This window comes from Nycticebus coucang, chromosome 9, assembly GCF_027406575.1.
Source record: "Nycticebus coucang isolate mNycCou1 chromosome 9, mNycCou1.pri, whole genome shotgun sequence".
NCBI lineage: Eukaryota > Metazoa > Chordata > Mammalia > Primates > Lorisidae > Nycticebus > Nycticebus coucang.
Window position 1 is genome coordinate 55,161,876 of NC_069788.1, and position 10,495 is coordinate 55,172,370.

Consider the following 10,495-nt stretch of genomic DNA (forward strand, 5'->3'; position numbering starts at 1 on the left):
ATGCTCTATCTTAAAAACAAAAAAACAACAATAAAAAAACCTCTGTGCTTTTTTTTTTTTTTCACCATGATTTCCTCATTTGGTAAAAAGTTCCACTCTTTTGTTTTTTGTGTTGTTGCTTTTATTCTTTTTTCAGGAATAAAGTGAATTTCCTTGAGTTACATATCCTGAACCTAAGATATCTGGCCATTCTTAAAAATTAAAAACCACATAAACATTGGTAATTCTTCTTTTCTAACTAATTTTTTTCTTTTAGGCACAATATGTTTTGGCTGGGTACCATGGTTCACCCCTGTAACTCCAGCACTTGGGGAGGTCAATGCTAGAGGATCTTTACAAGCCAACCCCTATCTCTACAAAAAAATAAGAAATGTGAGCTGAGATGGTGATGCAAGCCTGTAGCCCTAGTTGTTACTAGGGAGGCTGAGGTGGGAGCATTGCTTGAGCCTGGGAGTTTGAGGCTGCTGTGAGTTTTGCTTATACCATTGCACTCCCACCTGGGTGACAGAACAAGACCTTGTCTTTTTTAAAAAAATTATTTTTTAACTTGCAAAATTAATGAAGTTTTACTGTGAAAGTTTTTAAGAATGTAAAAAAAGTACAAAGAAGAAATTTAAAAATTACCCAGAATTCTGTTAACCTTTAGAGTGGATCCATCCAGTACGTTTTCTATGAATCCCATTGCTGCCATTTATTATACATTTACTATGCATGTGCTGAGCACTATATATATAATTTTAATCCACATCAAAACTGTGAAGTTGATATTATGCCCATTTATAGATAAAGTGAAGTCAGAGAAAAGTTTATTCAAAGTCACACAGCTAGGAAGGCAGAACAGGGATGTGAACCAAGATCTGAGTCTAAAGCCTACTCTATTTATTTATTTATTTATTCTAAAGACAAGTCTTGCTCTGTTGCTCAAGGTGGAGTGCAGAGGTACATTCATAGCACTCCTGGACTCCAGCGGTCTTTCACCAACAGCCTCCCAAAGCACTGGAAATAGGTGTGAGCCAGGGCTCACTCCCAGCCTGAGGCCTACTCTTAACTATTACTCTGTGCATGTATGTATTTTTATTAATAATTATGTTTATGTTATACATGATTTTTTTTTTTTTTAAGATAGAGTCTCACTCTGTTGCTCTGGGTGGCGTACAGTGGCATCACAGCTCATAGTAACCTCAAATTCCTGGGTTCCAGCCATCCTCTTACCTCAGCATCCCAATTAGCTGGGACTACAGGTGTCTGCCACAATACCTGGCTGGTTTTTCTATTTTTAGTAGAGATGGGAGGTCTCACTTTTGCTCAGGCTGGTCTCAAACTCCTGAGCTCAAGCAATCCACCTGCCTCAGCCTCCCAAAGTGCAGGGATTACAGGCTGAGCCACTGTGCTTGGCCATTATGCATGATTTTATATACAATTTTATAACATGATTTTTTTTTTTTGACCTACTGATATATTACAAACAATTTTTATGTTACCTGGTACTCTTTTACAATATATTTACTGGCTGCCTAATACTTAATACATAAACTATAGTTTCTTCACCCATTTTTTTTTTAAGAGACAAGAGTCTCACTTTATCGCCCTCAGTAGAGTGCCATGGTGTCACAGCAACCTCCAACTCCTGGGCTCAGGAGATTCTTTTGCTTCAGCCTCCCGAGTAGCTGGGACTATAGGTGCCCAACACAATGCCCAGCTATTTTTTTGTTGCAGTTTGGCCAGGGCTGGGTTCGAACCCACCACCCTCAGTATAAGGGGCCAGCGCCCTACCCACTGATCCACAGGCGGTGCCCTATTCACCCATTATTTAAGTAATTGTTACTAGTCTCTTAGGCCATTTCCAGTTTTCGCTGTTATAATGATATAATAAATATTCACATAAACATTTGTATACATCTGTTTGTTTTTAATCAGATATAAAGATATACTTAATCAGATAATGAGATATATTCCCATAAGAATTTCTGGGGACAAAGGGCAGGCATATTGTAAGGCTAATCAAGAAACAGAGAAATGTGAGGGTGAAGTTGTAATTGGTTGACAAAAACCACATGAACATTGGTGCTAACATTGTCTTCTTTTCTTCCTAAATTTTTTCTTTTAGGCCCAATATGTATTGATTTCTCCAGAAGTAAGTATTTTTTCTGAAGGACTGAAGAAAGATAAACTCCCCAAAAAAAGCTCTTTCCCTTTTAAGCTGATAAAATGGTGTGGTGTGTTTTCAAAAGCCCCTTAACAGAGTCTGTCTTACAGGCAAGCTCAAGGTTTGGGAGCTCCCTGATAAGCGTGAAGTCCAAGCAAAAGGTGAGTACAAGGACTGCCCTTAATGTCTGTGTGTCTGAAGGCTGGTATTCAGTAATCTCACTTATTTTTATTTATTTATTTATTTATTTTTGGAGATAGAGTTTTACTTTGTTGCCCTAGGTAGAGTGCTGTGGTTGGGCACAAGGGATCCTCTTGCCTCAGCATCCCAAGTAGCTAGGACTTAGGCACCTGCTACAACACCCAGGTATTTCTTTTAGAGATGGGGTCTCGCTCTTGCTCAGACTGGTCTTGAACTAGGGAGCTCAAGGAATCCACCCACCTCAGCCTCCCAGAGTGCTAGGATTATAGGTGTGAGCCACCACACCCAGCCCTCACTTTTTTATTTGATATTTCATTTTAATTTGAAAAAGAGAGGAACACACAAAAAGAAACATCCACACATAACCTCATCACTTTTGGGGGGAACAAATTCCCTACTTACTCCTATTTTATGCTCTGCAGCAGGGCTTGGAAAACTACAGTCCACTGGGCAACACCAATCTGCCACCTTAAATATAACTGTTTTTTTTTTTTTTTTTTTTTTTTTTTTTTGTGGTTTTTGGCCGGGACTGGGTTTGAACCCGTCACCTCTGGCATATGGGGCTGGTGCCCTACCCCTTTGAGCCACAGGCACCACCCAATATAACTGTTTTTGTATGGTCATGAACTAGAAGTGGTCCTTTTATATTTAAATGGTTGAAAAAAAAATCAAAATGGAATATTTTGTGACATGAAATTTAAATGATACTCAAATTTCAGTGTCTATAAAGTTTTATTAGAACATAGCCACATTCATTTGTGTACAATCTATGGCCATTATTGTGCTACAATGGCAGAATTGATTGGTTACTCAGAGACCCACGTCCTACCAAGTCTAAATTTTTATTAACTGGCCCGTCACAAAAAACGTTGGCCAACCCTTACCTCATAGACAACCACTGTTATCAGTTTGCTGTGATTTCTTCTAGACTTTCACAGGTTTTATATGACAGACATCACACACACACATACTGCTAGTCACTGTTTCATTTTTATGTACTCTTCTTTTGCCTCCTTCCCAAACAAGTACACACAGAGCCACCAGATTCCTTTCAATGGTTGCATAGTATTTATTATCTGGTGCACCATATTTTATTTCTTCAGTTCACATTCTTATAGACATTTAGGTTGTTTCCACTTCTTTTATTATTATAGACAATGCTATAGTATGCATTTTTGCACCCATATATATTGTTACATAATCGCGCAACTATCCCTGAAGGTGAGAATCTTAGAAATGGGACTGCTAGATGAAAGAGTGTATACGTTTTAAATTTTAATAAATACAGCAGATTAAAAGTTTTACCTTAAAACATACCTATGGACCACTGATTCCATTCATTCATTTGCTTTAGGATATGACATTGTACAGAAACGTCCTAGGCAATGAGAGATATAAAGAAAGAGAAGGCAAAGTCCTTTTCTCATGAGGAGTAAGATTTATACACATGGGCAGTTAAAATGCAAATCAGTATGGTATTGAAAGCTAAATAATGTGAACAGTAAGTATTAACTATGGGATGAAGGGCTGGGGGAAGCCTTCATAGATTTTGGAGCATATTCCCAGGCTTGTAAGACTTGGAAGTGCCTAGGACCAGGCTCCTGCTTATAAAAATAGTGGTGAATGGGGTGGCGCCTGTGGCTCAAGGGGTAGGGTGCCGGTCCCATATGCCGGAGGTGGCGGGTTCAAACCCAGCCCCGGCCAAAAACCAAAAAAAAAAAAAAAAAAAAAAAAAAAAATAGTGGTGAAATTTCCCTACAGAGGCCAACAATTCGGGAGATCCATTTACAGGCATATCTGATAGCGTAAATTTAGGGTTAATCACAACAGAAAGGTGGATTAGTAACTTTATGGGAGGATGTTGAAAAGGTCTGGTCACTGGAATACTTGATATCATAAGCTTGGTTTTTATTTAAAATTCTATTCATTTTCCAAAAACTAGACATTATCAAGAACCCAGTATATAATAAAAACTATACATATAAGAACCATGACTTATGTTGATTGAGGAGAGCAGTGGTAATATGTATTATAGATCAACTGATAGTAATTTATAGTAAAATTTCCTTTCTGTAAAACACTACAGTGCACCTTCTTTCCTTCACGTGGGTCAGTATTAAAATTACTTAATTTTCTTAGCATGTACCTGAGACTTGGGGTACTGAAGCACTGAGTGTACAGGGAAATCAGATGTCATGCTTAAAAAATGGACACAGAGGATGATCAGAGCGGCCTTTTACTGGAACCTAAAAGTTATGATTTTGAAGTACCTTTTTTTTTTTTCTTTACCACATGAGCATTAAGTAATGAAAGTGATAGTAACAAACTAGAATTAGGACTCAGCATTTACGTAAGTAGTGCTGTGACTGTCTCCCTATGTCTATAACCTCTCATGGGGCTCCCCTGTATGACTCGTGAGCCTCAGCAGAGCAGAAACGAATGAGTGTGTCAAGAGCTCAGTTCAGTGTGTGCTGGACACCAGAGGGGCTGACAAGGAGAACAGAGACTAGTCTTGGTCCCCAGGTGCATATTGTTTAGAGGGGAAAATAATGTCTATAACCTCTCATGGGGCTCCCCTGTATGACTCGTGAGCCTCAGCAGAGCAGAAACGAATGAGTGTGTCAAGAGCTCAGTTCAGTGTGTGCTGGACACGAGGGGCTGACAAGGAGAACAGAGACTAGTCTTGGTCCCCAGGTGCATATTGTTTAGAGGGGAAAATAATGTCTATAACCTCTCATGGGGCTCCCCTGTGTGACTCGTGAGCCTCAGCAGAGCAGAAACGAATGAGTGTGTCAAGAGCTCAGTTCAGTGTGTGCTGGACACGAGGGGCTGACAAGGAGAACAGAGACTAGTCTTGGTCCCCAGATGCATATCGTTTAGAGGGGAAAATAAAACACATCCATCCATAAGACCATCCAGGTCAACATATGACCAAGAGCCAAAGGCAGCCAGTCAGACGGTCAGAGGGCAGCTGCAGTGGAAGTCTCTGCTGGCAGATCAGGGAAGGCCGTGGGGAGCTCACGGGCTCCACGATGCATCTGGAAAGATGACTGGACTCTCGATAGGCAGACAAGGGGCAAGAAACAAGGGAAGATTTGATTTTAGAAATGGGCGTATTTTGACCAGAAAATGAAGAGGAGATTTAATTCAAAGCCAAAGCCCAGGCAAATTTAATAAATGAGCAATTCCATAAATAAGAGAGGGAGAAGAAATTACTATGATATTTGATTCTTTTTTAAGTTTAGATTTTCCCTTTTAATTGACATTAGGGTATTAGGAGATAACATAAGCAAAGGGCTGAGCATAGTATCTGACACATGATAAAAGCTCAATATATCTTAGCCATTATTATTTCTGGATTTTATCAGTAGTTTTCAAAATTAAACCTATGAAAAACCATCATCCCCTGCTCTAAAAACACCATCAGGCAGTTTGATCACGTGTACCTGATTTGCTGGCCTTGTTGGTTCAGAGTAACTTCTAGCAGTTTCCACAAACTCAACCTCAAAGTCTGAAAATTTGCCACCACTGAGAACGTTTAAGAACTGGTAGCAGGTTTTGAAGGCAGTTCTGAAAGCCGAGTCCTAAAATGTTCCAAGCAGCAGGGGCGGTATGAAGTGAAGCACCCTGACAGAGGCAGGCCCGGAGGTCCTTGTTATTCCAGATGTGGTGTTTGCTTTCTACGCGTCAGCAGAAAGCTCTAATGTGCTTTCCTTTAAGTCTTTATGTGCCAGAGAAGGTACGGGGTGAACGTCCTCAGCTGTGGTGTTTTAGAACCTAATATGAGAAAGTGTTATACAAAGGGAGGTCAAGAAGCACTTAAGTCCAAGCCATGAGATCTGGCCAGTGTTTTGTGCATCTTTGTATTTGCAGAGCATAGCCCAATGCCTGGACTACACTAGCAACTTAACAGATACTGAAAGTGAATCATGATTCTGCATTATATCCCCCACAGAACCAAGTTGTTGTTGCTGCTGGAAGGAGTTCCTGGGGAGCTCGACTCTCTGGAGCACTTCACGTCTATACCCTTGGCTCAAGTTAAAGATTTCACTCCTGTTTTCCCACTCGGCCTCTCCCTCTCAACACGCTCAGTCATCTCCAGGATGAGCATTCTCGTGGACAGATTGGCACATCCATTGCAGCTATGGTACATCCTGAACACAGGTGGGGCTCCTAGGCGTAGAAACCCATGCTGACAGCCACACTATCTGGAAATCTGATACAGTAAATTATATGACTACACCAGAAGCATGTGAAATAGCAGCCTCTCTGGTTATTCACGGCCCCTTCCAAAGTTTACTTCCTTGCTCCCTTTGCAAAACCTTTCTTCTTCCCTAGCTTATTGCATGTGCTCAGACCGGTTGTACAACCTATTTCCTCTTCCTTGTGAATACTATGTCTTTCTGAAGCCTAGAAAGTTCTGTGGTTGTCTCTTAGGATAACCTGACAACTCCCAAATCATTTCTGATTTAGTCTTTTCTTAATGAGGATTATTGTCTTTTCAATGTTTTATATAATGAAGGGCAAATATACAGACTAAAAACTGTATCATCTGTGTCCTCAAATGCTTTTGTAGAGACAGCTGCTTTAACAGTTGATGAACCTGGTGATTCTCCACTAGTTTTAAGTCATCTCACGAAGGGCCTTTGTTGCATTTGGCTGCCACAATTGTGCCAACAGAACCAGAGCAAAAAGGAGATCTGGCCTGAGCCAAAGGCTACTGCAAGGGACCAACTAAGTGAGACACCAACAGGAGGAAGCAGGTATTTTTGGCATCACCTGATCCTGGGCTTTTTTTTAGTAGGGTAGATTTCATCTGCCAGTTTGACAGTGTGGCACATTTAAGGGGAAACAATGTAGCATAGAGTTTTAGCATCACTAAAAATTTACAGTCATCATTATCTGTATATAGTAACTAGCCTATTTTGTATCAATCACGGAAGAACCTCTTTCCTGTGACACTGGTGAAGTGATACTAAAAACAGGAGAAAATAACAAATGACAATAGCCTTCTCTTTTCAGCTTCTGTAGAGGTAAAGACTAGTGAAAAGGAGACAGAAGAGGAATCAAGCTGAAGTGTAGAAAGTTAATTAGAATCCAAGGAAAAGCCGGGTCCCATGGCACACACCTAATCCTAGCACTCTGGGAGGCTGAGGCAGGTGGATTGCTTCAGCTCAGGAGTTCAAGACCAGCTTGAGCCAGCGTGAGACCCTGTCTCTGGAAAAAAAAAAATAGCTAGACATTGTGGTAGGCACCTGTAGTCCCACCTACTCAGGAGGCTGATGCAAGAGGATCACTTGAGTCTAAGAGTTTGAGGTTGCTATGAGTTATGAAGCCACAGCGCTCTACCAAGAGTGACAAAATGAGACTCTGTCTAAAAAAAAATAATAATAAAAAAAACCCTTTATACATACCTTTACAAATACCTGTATGTGTATTTGTCTCAATGCCTGAACATACCAGATAACAAGCACCAGACAGAGAAAGCTAAAGTTAAACCTATAAAGGAGACAAATTTCCAAGTTTATAGAGTATTTAGCAATACTCATCCCAGTGTCAGAAACAATGTAAATTATTCTCCTAGTGTTAAAAGTCAACCTATCTGGCAAAATGGGGGAAAAAAATGGGGAACTAGTGTTATACTCCTAGTGTTAAAGGTTAACCTATCTGGCAAATATGCAGACATGTGGAAAAAAAAATGATAGTTTTTAGACTGTATTATCCCAATAGGTGGACTAACTTCGTTTTATGAGGTATAAACTATATAGCTCTAAGCATTGATTCTGAAATGCTTAGTAACTAAAATGTAAATACCTTGTAAATTTTAGTAACCAAAATTTATCATTAGCGTAAGTCTGAATGTACATAACAGTTTAATTCAAATTTATCTTTATTTCAAGATACCAGAACACATTTACATCCTTGCTTGTTTCTATCTGTATATGTAACAACTTTCTTCAAAGTTTCAAGATCACAATCATTTTATGCCCTTGTATCACAGACCTAAAAGATGAGAATGACTTCAAGATAGTTTGGCAACAACCTCAGATCTCTGGAGTCCCTATTCCATGCACCACCATTCATTAGATCACTTGTGTATTACTAATGTACTGAAAGTGAACCCTAAATTCAAAATGTGAATTTAATATTTCAATTCCAAAAAAATAAACTTGTGTAAAACTCTTGGTATAACTCACCAAAATAAATAGCTTTTTAATATAAAGCTTAGTGTTAATAGCATTTTCAAATGACATTTGTTTTGCCTGCCTTTCTTAGAGGCCTTCCAAAGACAAAGTCAGGCTGCTAAGAGTTTCACACCTTACACCTGACATGTCCACTCACTCACATAACCCACTATTTGGTGTTTTACCACTTTACTTTCAAATAGTAAAGTGCTCAGTGTATTATTTTAGTTCAAAATTTAAAAGCAATTTATTATTTATAACTTTAATGTCAGAAGCATCCTGCAATCACAAAAATGAGCTACTTGACATTTTGAAATAATACCTCATCTAAGAATTTATTGAACCACTAATGAATTGCCATTATCAGACTATAATGTAGTTACATCATTTTTCCTTTTATTAATGAACATGATTCATCAAAAAAATTATTTTATCCAAGCTCATAAACTAAGTAACACTATAAGGATCAAATGACCAAAATTCTATTCTATGCCTGATCTTAGTTATCAAGTTTTGCCCTCTGAGATTCCAATTCTTCAAGTCACAGTGAAATAGTATTTATTACCTTTATTACAGTGTTTTAACAGAACAAAAATAGCAGCAAAATACTCTGAGGTGTGCCAAAAAGTGGCCTGTGAAGTCTAAGTATTATCAAAGATAGTCTTGAAAATCATCAGATGCATAATGCTAAACTGTGCTTATATTTACAGTCCAACAAACAAATCATAGGGTGTGTTCCTGACCCACCGTGCAGTGCACGAGGCCAGTCTGTGCTCCAAGTCTGTTTGTTTCATGCTATTCTGCTTCCAGCTTCCCTCCAGTGGGTCTCATAACCACGAGAGTGGGAAAAACTTTACTTGCAACATCTTATGTTTTCTTCCAAATCAGTTACTGGAGTAATATTATTCCATTACCAAACCACCTGGAAAATGGACCCCTAAACTTCCTCATACTACATAGCATAAGGGTAATCTGGTACCCTTACCATCAGGGTAGGCATATTTATCCTCTTATTACCACACAGTTGTAGGGCAAGAGCTTCTCTAGATACTCTAGGATCTTCTATGCATGCCAGTTTTGGTGCAAGTTTAAATGTCCTAGTGCATAACTGTACTCAACCTCCAGAAAAAATTTTAAAAGGTAGGTAAGACAGCAGCTTTCACTTGTAATTACACAAATCTCTGACTGTGGCAACAAAAAGCTATCACAATTCTAACATTTATCTACCCTCTTGTTTTAGGAAACCCATCTGTCAACTTTTGAGGTATAGCATATAGATTAGCTTAATATACATTTTCCTTTACAGGGGCGTAAAAATATGCACTGATAATCAGTAAATGCACAAGGCAGCCATAACCAGTAACTGAATGGAAAATGCTTCCTTTCTACTTTACTTCCAAAGGCTCTAATTATAGCCAAGCAAAGAAAAATGGTTTCAAGGGTCAAGAAAGTGGTATCTTGATTAACTGGAATCGTACAGTGCAGATATTAAATTATCATTTCTTCACCTTACATATAAAAGATGGAAAATACAAAAATATAAGGTATGTCAAGGATTGACTTTTAAAGCACAAACTTCCAGAGTTTAGGGTTAATGCATATACTTGTTATGCTAGCTTTTCAGTCACCTGAGATCATTCCCTGTACTAACAAAAAACCACGGTCACCGCTATGTATTTGTCGAGTTCCTCAGCTTCATTCAGTATGAAACTGAACTTTTCCTAATATGTACAAACTAAATGAAATCTGTACAAGTCTGTTCTTCATGTTAAACCTCTTCATGTCTTACATCATGTCTATAAAAACAGCATTTAAAGTTTGTAGGAAACAGATTTTGGGCCTTTTACAAAGCAAGCACTTTGCTGCTTTAAATCGGAATTCCAGAAATGCAATAAAGTTCTAGTATTGTGAATGCCATAATATTTTTGTCATTGGACATTTTAATTTAAATATCAGTGATTTT

The 10,495-nt window shown here is 38.7% G+C and overlaps 1 protein-coding gene across 8 annotated transcripts in view; it reads left to right on the plus strand.

Moving 5' to 3' along the window:
- Positions 1 to 10,452, plus strand: part of GPLD1 (glycosylphosphatidylinositol specific phospholipase D1) — a 66,129-nt gene extending 55,677 nt beyond the window's left edge. For 6 of the 8 annotated variants that reach the window (XM_053602058.1, XM_053602060.1, XM_053602061.1 and 3 more), the window contains 3 exons: positions 2,108 to 2,134; positions 2,257 to 2,307; positions 6,303 to 6,916. In XM_053602058.1, the coding sequence (XP_053458033.1) occupies positions 2,108 to 2,134; positions 2,257 to 2,307; positions 6,303 to 6,389 (165 nt within the window). In that variant the 3' untranslated portion in view covers positions 6,390 to 6,916. The other 2 variants (XR_008382403.1, XR_008382402.1) reach the window with 2 other exon arrangements.
- The last annotated feature ends 43 nt before the right edge of the window (positions 10,453 to 10,495 follow it).